This window comes from Pezoporus occidentalis, unplaced genomic scaffold (genome assembly GCF_034315485.1).
Source record: "Pezoporus occidentalis ecotype Australia unplaced genomic scaffold, CSIRO_AGI_Poc_V1 ctg11, whole genome shotgun sequence".
Lineage (NCBI taxonomy): Eukaryota > Metazoa > Chordata > Aves > Psittaciformes > Psittacidae > Pezoporus > Pezoporus occidentalis.
Window position 1 is genome coordinate 9,592,992 of NW_026912886.1, and position 19,244 is coordinate 9,612,235.

General features: G+C 41.0%; 2 protein-coding genes across 3 annotated transcripts in view; both read right to left on the minus strand.

Annotated features, from left to right (window-relative positions):
• Positions 1–13,041, minus strand: part of ARNT2 (aryl hydrocarbon receptor nuclear translocator 2) — a 104,498-nt gene extending 91,457 nt beyond the window's left edge. Inside the window, exon 1 of one of the 2 annotated variants that reach the window (XM_062630132.1) lies at positions 12,808–13,041. In XM_062630132.1, coding sequence (XP_062486116.1) covers positions 12,808–12,838 — 31 coding nt within the window. In that variant the 5' untranslated portion in view covers positions 12,839–13,041. The remainder of the gene's footprint in view (positions 1–12,807) is intronic. The other variant, XM_062630160.1, reaches the window with a different exon arrangement.
• Positions 1–19,244, minus strand: part of FAH (fumarylacetoacetate hydrolase) — a 116,042-nt gene that overhangs the window by 13,327 nt on the left and 83,471 nt on the right. The window lies entirely within an intron of this gene.

The window sequence follows — 19,244 nt, forward strand, 5'->3', positions numbered from 1 at the left end:
AAGAAATCATTACAAATACCTTATCATTAGATTTCAATATCAGAAAGAATCATGATTTGATTTCTGAAAATGTATCTACTTCCAGTGACAGCTCACTGACTTGGTTTAAAGAGCAGTTTGAGTTAACATACTAACCAAATGCCCCCACATAATGCATTTTTCTGCTTTTTAAATTCAACTATCAAACACACAACAAACACTTGAAAACTATCTTATAATTTTCACTCTGTGTAACTGTATATTTCATATAGCTTGAGCATTTCTTTTGCGTATGAAGCAGAGAATATTTTGTTCTCAATACAAACTGTAACTGGCTGAGAATAAACAAATGTGCTTTCAAAGGCAAATGAAGTGACAAAAGCAACCCGAAAGTCAAGATACCACAAAACAAGTCGTAAAGCCTATATTGAGACTTTATAGCTAGGTGGATCATTGGTAGTTCAGCACTGAAATAGCTATTAATCTATGCTCATGTGTATATTTTGTCAAAACACTTAAAAAGCACATTATCCCAACATCATACCTACTATATAAAAAAAATACGAATTAATGTTATTCATGTGCCCTGAATAAGTAATACCTGCTGTTTCCAAGGAGAAAGAAGCTGTATATATTCTGCTTTTTAACCTCTTCTTTTTTCCAAAGGGAGAAGAAAAATCTTTGCTAGTCCAACATAAATGTGGTTGCACTAAGTCTGTTACTAAAACTTTATCAATTAGCACATCACAATGAAAATATATTCTCTGCTTGCTCCAGGATAGGCACTCCACACTCTCCTACAACATGTCATTTTATAACAGACGTATATGAAAAAAGCATCCCAGAATACATAGTCTTATAAACAGAATATACAAACTGAAGGTAAGAGAAATGGAAACAAAAATCAGAAGGCTTAACTGTGGCAAGGGGATATTACTTGTCAGAGGTTAAGAGGTCTGTAGTAAATGTGAAGCCTGTCCCATGCATGTACCACAAGACCATCTTCCTTCCCAGATCAATTCTAAGCCATGACATAGCCAGCCAGTGATAGAAGTGAAAAATGCAGGCAGCTTCTAACAGCCAAGAAGTTTCCTGCACAGTATGAATTTACTGGTCTCTGAAACTGAAATTCTTATTCATAAGTACCACAGTGATTTTAAATATAGCAATGATGAAAGAACACTTTGTCCTTAAGACCATCTAGAAAAACCAATACTGACAAAGGGGTTTAGATGGAGACACAGTGAGCTCTGGAGCTGAACTCAGATACATTATTAACCTCCACATAACACTCTAACAGACAGAGCCATGACTCTGTGTACCCTGAAATATTTACCACAGGTATGCCCTTCCTAGAATAGAGTGAGCACTGGCATGCTGCCTATGTCTTAATCAGTTCTGCCAAGGGCAGAAAGGTTTTTGCACATCATCAGTAGGTGAGGCAGAACCAATTCCTTAATGTCATATCAACCTTTTCATCAAAGTAGTCAGATACTACTTTAGAGAAGGAATAAAAAGGTATGTGCCAGCTATGAGACTAATGAATAGTTTTCCTCAAGCAAAACATAATTCAGCATGAACTTCATGTTAATGTTCTTTCCACCCACTCACACATCTCCAACTGATTCTACTCAACCAAAATGCCAACAAGTAAAACCATCCATCTTTTAATTCAGCTATTGTACCCCAGCACTAAGATTTTGTTTTACAGTGCCTACAGCTGCCTAAGCTCAAACATTACTTACATATTTACATGGCCTCCTTTTTTAAAACATGCATGGAACATGGATGGAGAAACACAGGTAACAAAAGGGAAAGCTGTGGAGAGCAAAAGATATTAATTCAAACCGGCAGCTATCACTAAAATGTAAAAACCACAGAATCATAGAATCAGCTAGGTTGAAGAAGACCTTTAGGATCATCAAGTCCAACCACTATCCCAGGACTGCCAAGACAACACTAAACCATGTCACTAAGGACAAACTGATCTCCCCTCAAGATGCACCATTATGGCTGTCCCTCACAGTTTCCACTCAGAGCCATCCTTCCTCTGCCCCCCATAGTGGCCCACACTGTACAGCTGTCTCCCTACCCCTCATGGTCGTCCCCCACATCCCATGGCTGCCCCTGCTCTCCCCTCATGACTGCCCCTTACCCCTCACGGCCACCACTCACATCCCATAGCTGCCCTTGCTCTCCCTTCATGATCTCACCTCATGGCCGCCCCTTCTTTCCCCTCATGATCTCCCCTAGTGGCTGCCCCTTCTTTCCCCTCACAATCTCCCCTTATGGTTGTCCCTTCTTTCCCCTCATGATCTCCCCTAGTGGCCGCCCCTTCTTTCCCCTCATGATTTCCCCTCATGGCCGCCCCTTCTTTCCCTTCATGATCTCCCCTCGTGGCCACCCTTTCTTCCCCCTCACTATCTTCCCTCATGGCCACTCCTTCTTTCCCCTCATGATCTCCTCTCATGGCTGCCCCTTCTTTCCTTTCGCAATGTCCCCTCATGGCCACCCCTTCTTTCCCCTCATGAACTCCCCTCATGGCCGCCCCTTCTCTCCCCTCATGACCTCCCCTCACGGCCACCCCTTCTTTCTCTTCACTGTCTTCCCTCATGGTTGCCCTTCCTCTCCGCTCATGATCTCCCCTCGTGGCCGCCCCTTCTCTCCCCTCACAATCTCTCCTCATGGCTGCCCTTCCTCCCCCTCACGATTTCCCCTCATGGCCACCCCATCTTTCCCCACATGATTGCCCCTCATGGCCGTCCCCTCTTTCCCCTCACGATCTCCCCTCATGGCTGCCTTTCCTCTCCCCTTACGATCTCCCCTCATGGCTGACCCTTCTTTCCCCTCATGAACTCCCCTCATGGCTGCGCCTTCTTTCCCCTCCTGATCTCTCCTCACGGCCGCCCCTCCTCTCCCCTCATCATAAACCTCAGTGCCATTTTACAGTTCAGAACCGAAGGGCTTAGGAAGCAGGAGGAGGACATCACTAAAAAAGAAACAAGATTAAGCCTTAAGTCAGAAAGCAATTTAGAAACATGTATGTTAGCTTGTTTGAAGAGTGCAAGTTTATAAAGATACATTTGACTAGAAGACTACTACATCTCAGAAAGGCACAGGTTCACTTGTAGCAGAAGACACTACAAAGTACAGCAACTCCAGAAACATGCAGTTTAATTTAGAAAAATAAAACCAGCAGCTGTGATCATTCAAGAACCAAGTCTCAAGCTTGAATAAACTACAAGGAGCCCCAAAGACCTGTATAAACCTAAGGACATTGGCGTGCCCATCAATAACAAAGGAAGAAGAAAATTCTCTATTGCTGTCTTATTCTGTAAGCATCCATTAAGGAAATCTTACACTTCATTCCAAAATGTCTGGGATGGGCTATTTTTGGATAGGATTGCCATGTAGTACAAGTCTGATCAAGCATGTTTTGCTCTTAAGGAGAATTCAGAACAGCCTCACCTACATAACAAACAGTTTCACTTGGAACAACCTTAACCCATAGATGCTGAGAGCTGCTGGCAGAGAATCTACAGAGACATTACATATTTTTTAAGCTCTTGTGTAGAAACTGCAAAACATGGATTCTGCAGGTCCTACCATGCAGCATCTGGGGAAGATTGTCAAGTTCACTTAAGACTCTCCTAACTCCAGCAGCCTGCTGTCCTCTTTGCTGGAGACCACTGCCATGATGAGAGAGCCAGGAGGATGGAACATGTCCTCAGCACCTCACCTGGTAATGGTTATCACTCAGAAATAATAGCTCAAACCCACTCCCATCAGCCTTTAACTTACACCAGCGCCGTGGCACAGGTGAGGTATAGCATGGAGCCCAGCGCCCTTTCAGCACCATGGATGGTAACCGTGGTGCTGACCTCTAGCAAGTGGGAGGTCCTGGACGCCACAGCATGCATAGGTCCTCCCGAAGGGCAGACCCACATCTCCCCCATCCAAACTGTGCTTCATAGTCAACAAAGGTCTGAATACCCCCAAAGTTATTTTCACAGAAATTCTCTGATGTCTACAAGAAAGGAGCTAATGAGTAGTTATCCGGGCTTTAGTTCACCTTTGAATTGTGCCCGTGCACTCAGAAAGAATTCTTATTTTCCAGTCAGCAAATCAGTGGTTTGGGTTGGAAGGGACCTTAAAGATCATCTAGTTCTAGTGCCATGGGCATGGGCACCTTCCACTAGACCAGGCTGCTCAGTCCTCATAACAGAGTTTGAAAATGCTCCTATATTTTTCTTAGCAATGGTTCATTGAATTTAATTTCAACAATGAAAATGCATATTTCAAACCTTCACTGGTAAGCAAAAATAAAACGCAGCTACGATGCAGCTGCTGTTCCCACAAACCCAACTGCACAGCAAATTAAAGTTATTTTTTATGTAAATCAGAAAAATTGTCTGTTTTACATGAAAACAAAACATGTAAGCAGAAGAACACTTAAGACTTATCCCAGAAACACCAAAACCTTTACATAGATCCAATAACTTGCCACTGTATCCCTAAGGCTGCTGAAAATCTCGTGAAAATAAAGGGAAGTTTTCATTACACAGCCTTGCTTTCTACTGTTCAAACCGCTACCCACTACAGAAAGTGCAGAGTATTTTCAGGGTGACAGAGCTATAACGCAGATCTCTTAAATATGCTTTATAAAACTAAATTTAAATCTGAGGAAACCACTGGTGTCCCCATGTACTATGACGTGAACATGACTCATGGGAGTAGTCATCAGACAGACCTCTATTTTCTCAAACTCTCACACAGGGCCAGCCCCTGCATGCCGCTGTTAAATAAGCCTCAGTGGCTGGGGACACAAGAATATAGCATTTCAAACCAAGCTTCTCTACATAACTAAATCTTTAAGTTAAAAAAGTTAAATCTTTAAAGTTGGACTCAAAATTGAGCTAGTAACTTTGCCTGTTGGACATAAACCAATGGAAATCCAGCTCGCTCATGGCCATGCTGTCTCTGCAAATTTGTTGTCAATAAACACATCAAACATGACTCAGAGGGCAGGGACTGACAGTAGCTACTGCCATTTTATAGCTCATTTTATGACTGTAATCCACTTCCCACAGCTACTGTTAAAATCAGTGCCTAATTTCAAAGGTTGACGGCTGCCACGTGTTGAGGGTCACTGTGCACTGGGCAGATTAACCGCTTCCCATGTGACAAAAGCTTAGCAAATTAAAACACTAGCCTCATCCTGACATGGTGGTCAGCCACAGAACTTCACCAGCCTGCCCCTCTTCAGCATGTTACTGGACAACTTGAGAGGCTTACCAGACACAGTCTGTTCCTACTTATCTGGAGACTAGGGATGCACTCTGCAAAGCACCATCCAAATCACAGAAGACAATCTGCATTCTCTACAGATTTAAACTGCAAGTTCAGTAAGATCTGAGACTACTGACCTGATCTATTTGTTAGAAGTGACTTTAATTTTCTGCATTAAAAAAAAACAAACAACAAAACCCAAATTCAGCTTTATCTAAGTTTTAATAGTATTACCAGTTCAGTCTGATTTTGTATTCAGATACTACAGACAGTACGATTTTTAAAATACATGCATTGTAAGGACACTTAACAGCACCCAGAGGTCCACGTACCTTTACTAAGAGTGAGCCAGCAGTTACAAGTCCCTAAAATTCTCTACCTGCATAAAACTGTGTTCTGTATTATTACTGGAAAAGTACTGGAGACCATTTTTCAAAATCAGGCCTGTGTATTCCACTGAAAACAGGTTTTGCTTTTACCTCTGAGGAATACAAATATGCAGTGTTTTTGTTCTTTGCAGCTCAGTGATTTACTGGCATGCCTCTTCCCATAAAATATTTGCATATATCTGAGAGTCAAACTGTTCTGATACATTCTGTGTTTGCCAGGAAGTGAACGCTTCAGTTCAGTGTAACTGAACATTTAAACAACGACAGGCACCGGGACAAATGGCAGTGTAATTAACATACCAATGAAGAGCCAGTTGTTAATTACTATCCATTTCAGGCATTTTGTATGAGCAACTTACCTGAAAAGCCTTCCCATCTGCATGCTGGCAAAGCCAGTGATTAAACAATTCAACGCCCCTTTTGCTTGATTAGAGAAAAAAATTATAATTATTTTATATTATTCTATTTGTCAAATGCATTTGACAGTTAGATGAGAAAAACTGCAGCAGCCCAAACCTAAGTATTTGAAATGAATGTTATGAGCGGTCCTTGAACAGAACAGCAACATATATACATCTAGGGCAGATGTAAGCTAACAGAGGGTCCTAATTTGAGCCAACTGAATATACCTAAGGGTACCTGCTGTGTTACATTGAAGGCAGCACAGTTGCTACTTGTAACAAAAAAAGTACCACTTTTCTCTCAGAGGGACTTCATATGCTACCTACAGAACAGAATCTGAATTTTTAAGCTGTTGAAAGACTGGGAAGTAGCACCAGTACAATGCCGGGATTCATTTACATTTAAACAACAGTAACTGAGGAGTCAATACATAGCTCAGCACAGCACCACAGTTAAAACATGGTTGTTACTGGAGTTGTAAGAAAAGTAGAAGCACGTTAAGTGTAAAGCAGGACTGAAAACGTAGGACAAAAATACTGAAGATAAGCAAAATGGCAATAAAAGCTAACAAAAAAGAGAGGAAGTGGAAAATTTAGAAACATTCATCAATATGTAGAGTATCCAAAACAAAGGGTTTCTCTTTCTGCCTGTGCAGATGGCTTTGCCCAAGGAAGACTAGCGTGCTTCGGGTACAAAAAAAGGAAATTACATCTATCTTGAAAACAGCTTCTAATTCATTACCCATCGCATGACTACAGCCATTAATCCACATAAACAATAAAAGCAAGATCCATTTGAAATTTTGACTATCTAAATTAAAGTTTGAATCAGCTCTTGTTAAAAAAAGGGCATTCTATGTTTGGAACTGAAATTTCAACTATGCAATTTATGCACTTTAAAGGCCAGATTTTGCTAAAATCCTGTAACATTCTGTGACAAACATTTTGGAGTAGCCAAAAATTACATATTTGGTCCATGTGGTTTTATTCAATCAATTAATTTTTCTTTTTATTTTTTAAACAATGGAAGGTGACGAATGATTATTTTTTGAAGTTTGTTTTTGTGAACAATGTTCATCTATTTTATTTGGATTATAATTAGAAGCTAGGATGTACAAATACAGCCTTATAATGTTTTTCTTTTCTTCATTTGACAGAATGATTGATACAGATGGGCTGACAGAAAATGCTTTACATGTGAACAAAGGAAACATTATTTGCAAGAAGTAAACTGTACTAATTGTTTATACAGCAAGCACACACCCAATAAACTTGATTGAGCGCAGTCTTATAGTAAAGAAAAGAATGTAGCCTGGGTTGGTGTCTGCAAACTTCTGCACCCAGGGCAGAGTCTCTGCACTCTACAGAGGTGGCTCAGACAGAACAGCTCATCCAGAGCCAATACATCTACCTCTAAATACTGCTGGCCACCCAAAACCTCTTTGCTATAGAGAGACTGGAAAATATGCCAGAGATTTACAAGACCCAAGATCTCAAGCCCCATGTCTTAAACTGAAGACCCCCTATTTCCCTTTCCTATTGAAAATGTTAATAACATTGTACTTTTTGCAGGTAGCACTGAATTAACACATCTTCCATTCTTACTTGACAGTTATGAAGCAGTAAGCCCCCCAAAATTACCCTAAATGACACACATATCTGATCTTCACAAGCCATTTAAGCATAATCTCCGAATATATCTCCATAATGACAGCCCCATTTCTGTCCTCTTAATAACAATAATCACTACATCAACAGTGTTATTTTGCCTTGACTGTTTTGAAAAGACTATTTTTTTCCTTCACTACCTAATCTCTACAGTATTTTTTTTCCTTACTGCAAAGAAAAATCAGCAATACCATTTGGTATTACAAAATTCGGCTATATCTGGTTTGTTTTGCATTTCTACTAAAAGGCATGGGGAAACATTATTCTATTTGGAACCAACCACAAGCTATACCTGCAAATTTTAAAAAAGTATTTTGTGATAGAAGAGATATCCTGAAACAAAATCTTTTGCATGCCCTGCATATTAGAAATATCAAAAACTAACATTTCTTCAATATAAGTTACTGTTTGATACACAGTCTTGATGGACAAAACATTATCACAGAACAATTCAAGAGGCACTATCTTCTCATACTGCAGTTTAACTGAAATAAGGAGCAACTCTCCAGTCAGAAATATATATAAACATGAGATCTGCAATTTAAACCTCCCATTAGCTAATGAGTGTTCCATTTTTGAGACCTTTATTTTAACTGTATTTTAGAAAGGAGACTACTTCTCTGCATCCTAGAAACATCAGAGTTCATTATATCCTCATCACTAAAATAGACCATTTACTCCTCAGGATGCTGATAAATTGATTTTGGAGTTTACTGGATAGTTTACATTGTAATGAAGAGCAAAGCTCTGAGTCAACCTGACAATTTTGAAATCTAAAACACTGAGGCAGATTTTTTTAATCATCAATTTCAAATCTGTATGAAAACTACAGAAAAGAATGGCCAGACTGTCAGGCTCAGAAAGCCAATTCTGTTTGGGAATATGGAATGCACATCAAGAAGATTTGTCCACAGCACTTAGCATCTTAGGAACTTGAATGCAAGCGTAAGACTTGGCTAATGGATGATTTCATTCTCAGAATGCCCAGCTGAAATGGGAGAATGATTTCTCTCCACCTACCTCCCAAGTCAAACAAACACATGGAAATAAAACCAACTCCCAGAAACCAATACACTTTCCTAAAGAGCTGAGTTACAAGTTTTCACTGATATGACATAAAATTTGCTGTTAACTCATGACAGGCTAAAAGTAATGAGATTTACTTAATTATCTGCCTTCAAGGTTCAGCCCCAATTCTTTTTTTTTTTTTTGTATCTTTGATTAGCCATAGGCTGAAGTACCCCCCATCAGCTACTGGCTACAACAGTTATGCCTTAAACCACTGAAACTCCTTCCTCTCATAGCCCACCACTTCCCTCTGTCTCAACACACCTCTAGTGAATGCCCTTCTGGGGACATGTTGTTCTCCATACCTTTAGACTTTGGGCTCTTTGCTTAAAAAAGAAATCATTAAAGGAGCTTTATGTGAACAACACATTTACATTTTTTCAATTCTATGTAAGAATACAATCCTAAGGTTTCACAAAATCTTAAAACATTGCCAAAAATGCATCCTACAGGATCTGCCCTCTGGTGAAACACTAGATAAACTCAGATATCTCATAATTTCTTTTGACTTAAGAGTTTGTGGCATTTGGCAGTATGTCTGTGGGTACTGCCCAGGGTGGCACTTCAATCTAGGAATACCTCACTAGGAAGAACTGAAAGGACACAACCAGGTCATTTCACATCACCTGACTGCAGCTGGAAGTTGCTGCTCTGGGATCATCCATCAGACTGAGCCAGACTGGAACTCATCACCCAAGACCAAGTAATGTCTCAGGAAAAGAAAATATTGTATTTGTAACGAGTTTTATGTTTTCATCCTAACTTGGCTAATACAAGAATCACCACATCATGTACTGCACTCAAGTAAAGCAAAAGTTGACCTCAAAGAAGCAATAGTTACGGACAAGTTTGCATTCCAAAAATACATACGTTTAAAACAGACATGGCACTAAGTTACTTTGCTGCAAGCAGTAATTTATGAAATGCTTGTTACACCTCCACATTTTTTTTGTTCTTAAATCCCATTTAATATGCCAATCTTATTTCAGGAGGAAATAAATTAACTCTGATGCTTTGTGCCAATGCAGATTAGCTTCCCACACACCTGTATTGTGTTTCACACTTCAGTTAGTCATCCAGATTTCGACAAACGAACAAAGTACTTCTAAACAGATTCCATTCCCAAAGCTAAGGATGCAGAAAGAGGAAGAAAGAGGACTATCTCACAGAGTCCCCCAGTTTCATTAGTGCAATGTCTAGTTGCAGCTATGGACAACCACCTTTACAAAAAAAGAACTATCAGTTTAGATCTAAGACAGCCCAAGAAGCCCACTGAGGTGGTCTTATCCCCACTACAATTTGGTCCCCAAGACTGCAATTCCCATGAGCCATAGCCAGGATGGGCTGCAAACTGCTCCCACTCCTGTGAACTTTCATAACTCAAACTCTCCATTATTAGTAGGAAAATAGATAAGTCTGCATTTAACATAAGCGAGATACTCCTGTAGAGTTATGCATGGTTCAGTACCAGGAGATCCTACACCGAAAGACTCTCAAACCCAGAATTACAGAACACCCAGCTTTTCTGTCTCTGTTAATCCCCATTCCACTATCTGGAATATGACTAAAAGCACATGTATTTGTATTGTGGTAGCTGCAAGCTAATGTCCTGCCTAAATTATCAACTGTTATTAGAACCCCAGACAATTGCTTAATAAAAATTTAATCATATTGTAATTTCTAATCATCATTACAGATGCTTCACAAGTTAATCTCTCCCTAACATTGCGGATCAGAAAGTCAGCTGGCATAAGGTGGCACAGCTTCACCAATACCAATAGGGCTACTCTCACATTAACCCAGCTGAGGATCTGGCTCCAAGATAAAATAGCTGTATTAAAATCTCACTACAGCTTCTTTTGATTGTTTCTCTACATTGCTTTGCTGTTAATCTAAAAAAATAATAACAAAAGCAACAGTTTATGGCTTTTAAAAAATACAGCATCAATCAAGGTATTTCATGCACCTCTATCTTCTGCTGTCTGTGGTAGAGCAAACACAGCATTACTCTACAGATCAAAGGTGTCCTCACCTTTTCGCAGCTCAAAAACTCCTCACTTTGACTTTGTCCACGCATAGCTACATCTGTCTGACAGCAACACTCATGCACAGAAAACATGGGAGGATCATTAGCAACCAGTGAGTTTGCCTTTCAGATCAAATCTGTTCCAGCTGCCTAGATGAGGGGTCAAAAGATGCTCTGTAACCTCTGCCTTGCAGAAGTAGATATCAGTTCATTTCAGGAAACCAACACGTTTCCTCATCCTTCCTGTGGACCGGCAATCTGTGCTTAAGAGAGTTTGAGGACCACACAGCCAGTCAACTTTAACTGAACCAGGCTGCTGCACAGAGCCACACACTTAGCTCTCATCTCCCTCATATTTTTTGTTTGTTCAATAATCCCATAACACTCTCTAAATTCACATACTGGTCACAGGAGAACAACTGTGAAGCCTACTCTGAGGCTGCTCTGTGGTGTATGCATACCGTACCTCCTGCAACCACATCTTTCTGTGGCTTCAGCTGCAGGCAAGTGAAAACAGAGCAGAAATGGTTGGTGCAAAAGGGCTGCTGGGCTCCACTGTAATTCAGTGGTTTCATGTAAACCTCTGAGTGATCATGGCTGTTCCTTCAGTGCATAGCTTGGAAGAACAGGCAGGAGAATGGCAAACCAAACCAAAGTCAAAAAGGGCTTTTTTTTAATCCTACTTTGTCCACAAAACAGCTCACTGATTCTACCTATGTCTGCACACAATGACCATTATCATGCACAATGCGGTATCCTCGAAGCTAAATAATATTCATTTAATAGACTTCCATTAAATATTGATTTTCATTTAATATGTACAACTCTGATATTAAAACTTAATCTGATTGGCAAAGATCTGCTCCTGCTTACTATATTGACACTTACTGAACCAAATTGCTTATATCATAATATTTACTTTCAGTATGACAACCGCATGACCAACTACAGCATGATTTAATCTAAAAAACAACCTTTTTAAACATTAGTTGGCATTTACTTAAGCAAGCCCTTAACTGTTAGAACTGAACCTGCCCCTACAAAAAAACCCAACATGTTATCACATACTAAAACAAGCAAATGGACTCCAACTTTGATAAAAACATTCTTCATTAGTATTGAGCCCAGGGCAAGATTCGTTGTCCCTCTTGTTTTTAACATCAGAAACTTGTTGATCCAAAACTAAGTTCATTCAAGTACATCTCCAAAATACGTATTACGGCATGCCATCCAAACCTATTTCACGCCATCACGCACTCAACAAAATTGATGCTGCACCTCACAGACACGTTAACACAACATCGAATGTATTCCCTCATGAAAATCTCAAAGAGAAGATGTTGGTAAATTTCTTCCCCTCCTAAATGCTGTAGTAACAAAGTATTTATTGCACCCTTTGGTGAGAAAATAAACACATAGCAAAGACCACAAACACACTATGGTGCCCTCGGTCAGTTTCGACACCTTCATTCAAGATGGTTTTGCTTCCCAACAACAAACGAGGCCAATGTATAGGCAGGAAAAGCCGATATTCCTATCAGTTCCCAGGCCAGACACGGGTCTGCACAGTGCATCTGGCACCCGCTGCCACCCCTCCCGCCCGTCTTCGGCTGGGCACCGCGTCTTATATTTCCTATCGTATGACCGCGTATGCTTATGTGACTGTTCACTTCTACAGCGCCTACACACCACGGCAACAGCCCCGAGTGCGAGGAGGCAGCGAGGAGGTAGCTCACAGCGCGGCTCCCCGCCGCGGGCGGCCCGGCTCTCCCCGCCACCGGCGCCGCGCCCCCTCCGGCCGGCGGGACGAGCCCAGGGCGCGGGGGAGAGCGGCGGGGAATGCCCGCTCTCACGGATGCGGGAACCGCGCCGTGCCCAGGGGCGGGTGTGTGCCTACGGCGGGGGGAGGCGTGTTGTGCGGCGGGGCCACATGGGGCGAGACGGACTGCCTGCAGCGCAGGGGGCGACGGCAGCAGCCGCTACTCACCGGGAGGGTTTACCGCCGCCGGCGTTGCCATCTTGTCTCTGAGAAGAATTAAGACAAATGCAAGAGGGGAGGAGGGATGCTCTGAGCAGCCCGGGGGAGGGGAAGGCAGCCGGCGCCGGGGCGGGGGGGCGGGAGGCGCGGGGACGGCGGCGGGGTGCTCCCGCCCCGGGTCCCGGCGGCGGCGCTCCCCGCTCTGCGCGGGGCGGCCCAAGATGTCCGATGGCCCCCGCACCGCGTCTGCTCATGCGCCGCGCACAGTGAGCATGTGCCGGGCGGCCGCACATGTGCGCTGGGACCGTGCCCGCCGGCGGCCGGCGGGGAGAACCCGCTGCGAGCACGGGGGGAACGCGTCCCTCGTCCCCGGTCCGGACCGGATGCGCCTCTCGGGGCTCGAACCCGCGGACCCGCTGTGCGCGGCTCCTCATGGGGTGCGAGCTCCCTGCAGGGAGGTCTGTGATGAGGCCCCGGGTGCTCTTTGGGATGTCGGTGTCGGTGCTGCCGCCTGCCAGCCCTGGAGCTGAGCGGGAGCGGCTGGGGTGCAGCCTACCGGCACCCAAAACTAAAGGCGCCGCTGCGGGATGCAGGAGAGGAGCCTTTGGGTGACATTAACACCATCCCTTTTGTCCCCGAACGGAGACGGAAGTGGGACGGAGCCCAACAAACCTGTACACCTCCAAAGCATCCTTCTTTTGGTGTTCAGGAGTGCCGTTTCTGTGAGACCCCAGGACCAACGCATGCACTGACATGGGGCTGATGTTCAGCGAGGTCAGCTGTGATATGAGCCCTAGAGCTTTTTAGAGGGGGTTAGAGGAGCTATATTGTCACCTTCACATTACAAATACATTAAATATGTCTGACTGCAAGATGGATAGTGCTATACAGAAACATCTCAGTCCTTTCTTAATAATACTGATTACGAGGAATTACAACAAAATGTAAGAACTCTCTGAGTTCTTTAAAAAAATATCTAGGAATTCAGAGACAGGTTATTCTGGGCTCCATGGGCAGTATAAGAATCGAATTGTATCCCTCTAAAACCCATGGTTTACCTCACACTATGCCCACGTTCAAGCTAAGTAGTGCAACTGAACAACTGATCCTTTGTAACTCTCTCAGCTCGCATTGTAAAGTTTTCTATTACAAACACAAGGACTAAAAATACACTTTCAATGAAATCTGAGATTTTTCTCATAATCTCAGGTCTTTAAGAGGAAAAAAGCCCCAGTATCAAAGAACAAACAAATTGCGAGGCTTGTGAAAAGCCACCAGTGTAATAACTGCAGCAGTCACATGTAGTGTGTACATAATACTGATGAAATAATTTTGATGGCTTTTTCAAACCCTGGAATGCTGCAAAGGCCTGTTAACTTTTAACTGCCTCCCCATGTCTGTGCTCAGTTGCCCTGAACAGCCCTGCAGAAGTTAATGGAAGCATTCAAAATGAAAAGTTGCAAATGAACTCCATGCTTTGCTGAATTAAGTAACCTGGATTAGTTTAGCCATTAAGATGTAAATTGGCAGAAAGATGGAGAAAGCATGAAAGCTGTGTTTACTCATTTCCTGTAGATGAGTTTAATCAGAGTAGCATTAAACGCTCCTCCTTATCTAGAAAGTTTACTTTATCTTTGATTTATTGTGGTTTTGCCCATCAGAAGTTGAGCTGTTTTTCTAAGCATCTCACTACTTTAGTGCCTTCTGATGGTATGAATTTTTGGATACTCAGCAGGCAATCTTAATTCTTATTTTAAGGCATTTACCCTGCTAATACTAGAAGATTGTGTTAGTATTAGTAATATTGTAAATACAGTTTATTTCCATTCAGATAAAACATTGTGGTGATTTCAGAGATCCTTGGTCGCAGCATTTCTAGATTCTTACCTTCAGTGAGGAAAGCAAAATTTGGAAGAGCTTACCCTGCTGCAGAAAACAGGTTGTAGCTCAATTCCTTTCTATAAAGTCTCATGTTCAAATTGCACAGGTAATACTGCTCATGAGAACTTTTCCATGAGCCTGCATTATATCAAGATACAGACATCCATAAAGTCTATGGGACAAACCCCCTAATACTATGTTAGTAAAATATCTTATAAACCCATAATTTATAGCACTGGGCGCTTGTGAAGTATCCTCTGAAGGCATTTACAAGTATCCATGGGTTCAGAGTTATCTCTCTCATACAGAAAAGCATTAATATTTCTTACTTCATTTCTATTTTAGAGATAAGGAAGCCACCCCGGAAGAAACAAACCTGGAGATTTCTGACAGTGCGCTATCATGGCTTTCAACAGATGTAAGGAATAAGCCTGAATATAATGACTGAATATAAACCAATACAAGTGTGTGTGTTGTCCCCTTGCATAATATCCCATGAGACACTAGATTAGCCCAGAAAGAGCACATTGCAGCCATTATATTTGGTACTGTGCTCCACCTAAATAAGACCTCAGGGCTTAGGATGGAACGCGTTCTGTCAAATCTACTGTGAATTCAGACATCATTATGCAAAATAAAGATGCTTTTCTTTTTTTTGTTTGGTGTGAGCTTTGTTGACTAGCTCTGTTCAGTTTTACACGTAATTCTTTGTTCACTTAAATTGATTGAGAAATGAGATTGATTTTCTCTCCTCCCCGTCTTCTCTATCTTAATAGGCAGCATTAGCAGAGCCTTTCAGAATCTCTGAAACAATCTATAAATTAATGGAACTGTTCTGTGGTTGCTTGTAATAAACTACTTCCTTGCTATCTCATTTTGAGCCTTTCCATACCTGTGGTGAGATCTGTAAAACCAGTAACTGAAGAGAGAGACCATCACCACTCTTAAAATTGTGTTTTACTAATGGTAGAAATGCGTGCTCTGTGTTTTATTCTCACTGTAATACAAAGAAGCATACACAGTACAACCTGAAATCCCTGTAGTTACTGAATTAATTTCTTCAAGTTCATGCCAGGCTGTGTACCTTGAAAGCCTAATTCCTGTGGAAGGGGGCTCCTCACAACAAAAGCAGGGACAGCACTGGACTCTGCCCTTGCAGTTGCTGAGAGATTAAACAGCTCTGTATCAATACCAATACAAAACCTAATGCACATGCAAGTTGGCAAAATGCAACATTTTTCCTGTTCATGTGGCACAACAGGGGGTGCTTCACTTATCATATTAATATAATTACAAACAAGTGTTGACATGATGTGTAGCAACAGGAAAGTAAACGAATTAAGAAAAGTGATTTTTATCTCAATCTTGTTATTATGTGCCAGAGAATGTCTGCTAGGTATCTTTCAGTGATTGTTTCCAATTTGGAGGGCTATTATCACTGATGGTAGAGCTCAGCATACATGCGTATTCTGCTTCTTGGCTCTAGAAGTAGAAATAGATCAGTTGAGCACCACAGCACACTGTAACTGCTTTTCATTAACGCTTTTCCTTTGAAAGCTAGCTCTGGCCTGCGAAGTGGAAAACCTGGAGTTGTACCTCTCCATGTGTTTTCATCCCATGCCATGTACTAATAATTTCTGAAACATTTTTACTTCTTTATATATTTATTTTTATGTGGCAGATGTCCCTGCCCATAGCAGGGGGGTTGGAACTAGATGATTTTTAAGATCCCTTCCAATCCAAACCATTCTATGATTCTATGAAATAGAGAAAAGATGAGTTTTTTAATTATTTCCTTTAAAAATCTGAAGTCTTTCAAAGATGGTTTACTCCATGTGAATGAGTCAAGTCCACAAACAAAAATCACAAAAGAAAAAGGTAATAAATTGAAGCTAGTAACAATGTATGTACAGCATCAAAAATGGATAAAAAATGTCTTTGGTTTTTTTACCAATTTATGATAATTCCACTTTAACAGAATTAAAAAACAAGGTCTGAAAACTTGAACCTACAGTTCCACATAGAATTTTCTTCTCTGGGGACATGAAACCGCTAAGAGAAGTTTCAGACATTTTAATGCAGTGTAATCAAAGCCAGGGACATTATAAAGTCTCATACTTTAATAAGACCTCCTAGCTACAGTCTTTGATCCATGTTTCTATTGTAATTGAGTTAATATATTGTACCCAATTCATCCAAAAGTGTCAGATAGTTTGGAATAAGTGTGATATATATATATTAAGCAACCCCATCTACCCAAGTACTCAGAACTGGATCATTACATGCCCTTTTTAATTTGTTTCGTCACATATGGATGACCACACTTGCCTAAATAAGCTGTAGAGAAAATGATGACATTTAAAGCATGAACTATCATAGGAAGGTCTTAAAAGCATTTGTTAAGGAAATTACAACCTTGTTCTTTAAACTGTCCCATATAATTTAAGAGAAAATTGTATTCTTCCTATAAAATGCAATAAAATACCTAGAGAAGAATGTGGAAATTATATTAATCTCTATTCAGTCCTGGAGGTATAGAAATGTAATTTCTATGATGTTCTCTACAGTTATTGCTGTTAAATTTTGCAGTCGTTTTCTTCCAGGGAAAATGACATTGAGTATTAGAGAAACCCTCCTAAAGGTGAAATGTCTATGGCAGAAGTCCTCTTACCTAAGAAATGGAACTGAGATCAGACAAGTATTTTTCTGCTAGTAAAAGCATGGACTAGGAACCAAGCACACAGGCATCTTTTAACTTCAGCTCTAAGGTTTCAAGCTTCTCCTAAGTTTGCATAAACTTAACTATGTGGTGTTAACAACCAAAATTTAAACAATGAAACTTGATTATAAAGCCTGAGAGAGGAATAAGTGGTGCAAACACATTAGCACATAACTCGCTTTCTTTACAATGTTTGCCAAGCAGATTTTATTTTACTTCCTGATATTAACATCCCTCACTGGCAGAAGCACTGCCAACAGTACGCATCATTAGAGACTGTTGGTGGTTGTGTCAGGCAGAACTGACCCCATGGAGTCTGGGGATATAGCTTTGACAGTGCACACTTGCTGGTATTCCTGAAACCATTCTGGGAAGCAGCCAGGTAAAAAACAAAAGAACTATAAACAATGCTGGTCTACTTACCAAAACCTTGAGATGTGAATAAAAAGATAGATCCCAGAAATAGCCCTGGGGCCTGAATCATCAAACTGACACAGAGCTCAGAACTATCTGAGTCAAGCCTTTTTTCCCCAAATGCCATGTTTCTCACTTTGAAATAAAATAAAAACTTATTCATTTGAAGGGATGTGTTTGTGCTATGTTTTTATCAGGATATTATGATTTAAAGCATAAAGGGACTGAGACCTATTGGTTTGGAGACACAGAAATGGCCTTCCAAGTCAGTAGGTAGTCATGAACATCTTCATCCCTTTCTACCTTTTGGAATAAGGGTAAGAATAAGCTAAATTCTTCACGAACAAGCATGCATGTCACTAGTAGCTCCAGCAAGAGGAAGCCTTTCTTTAACAGTTTTGCCACTGTGTGACATCCCTCCACCTCACTACTCCTACAGCACTAGCTGGAGTGGAATTGTCAGTTTAATAAAAAGGAACAGTAAAACCAGAGCTGGTACCTTTGTATGGAAAAGGGGTCTTTTTTCACTCACTGCTCAGGATGGGACCAAACTGCCAATTTCCCAGGTTCCTGCTGCCCCATCTGCTCTACGACAAAGTCTATGAATACAATAAAATGTAAAGATTAATGTAACATCCGCACATCTTGGCAAAAGTATTTAATTTCTTGGTTCATGATTTCTAGGTTTCTAGATTTACTAGATTTGCTAGAGTTGATCTGTTTGTCATCCACAAAAGATTGCTATGTTCTGGCATACAGTAAAACTAACAGTAGGGCCCGGGCATATTTACATTTATGGGAATGCAGTTTGAAAAGTACACTTTAAGAACATGGTGTGTTACAAAAATACCGCTGCCAACTTGGTGGAGGCCTTTGCCTTGTTTGAAATGAGAATTTATGAAGAGTATTGTGGTAAATTTCATAAACAACATTCTATTCTCCTTACAGAGTTTTCTTTATCTCATCAGAGAGATTTACTGAGGATTGAAAGCTGCAAAAAGACTAAAATGGAAGAAAATCTCACACATTTAATTGCAGCAAAACTGTCTGAGTCCCATGAGGCATAGAAGGCAATCTGTGTTTTAAGGAAAATAAGAAATTATGAGGAATCTGAAGCATGCTGTGCTATTTCAGTTGAGCACAGGACAGCTTGAAAGAACAAATATGTGAAGAAAGCGTCCGTCTGATACTTGCCCTCTATTCTAATGTGCTCCTTCATTGCTTTCTTTAGCCCTTCTTTCTCCAGCTACACAAGATAACAATTTCCAAGAACCATAAAAGAGAACAGAAACACAGGCATTTAATTGTCTTATAAATTGAATTATGATTTATGGCAGGTTTTACATTTCACAAGTAAGACATTATGCAAATTCTCAGCAGATCCTTCCATTTAAAAGCCTGCATGAAATATTTTTGGTAGCTTCCTACTTGA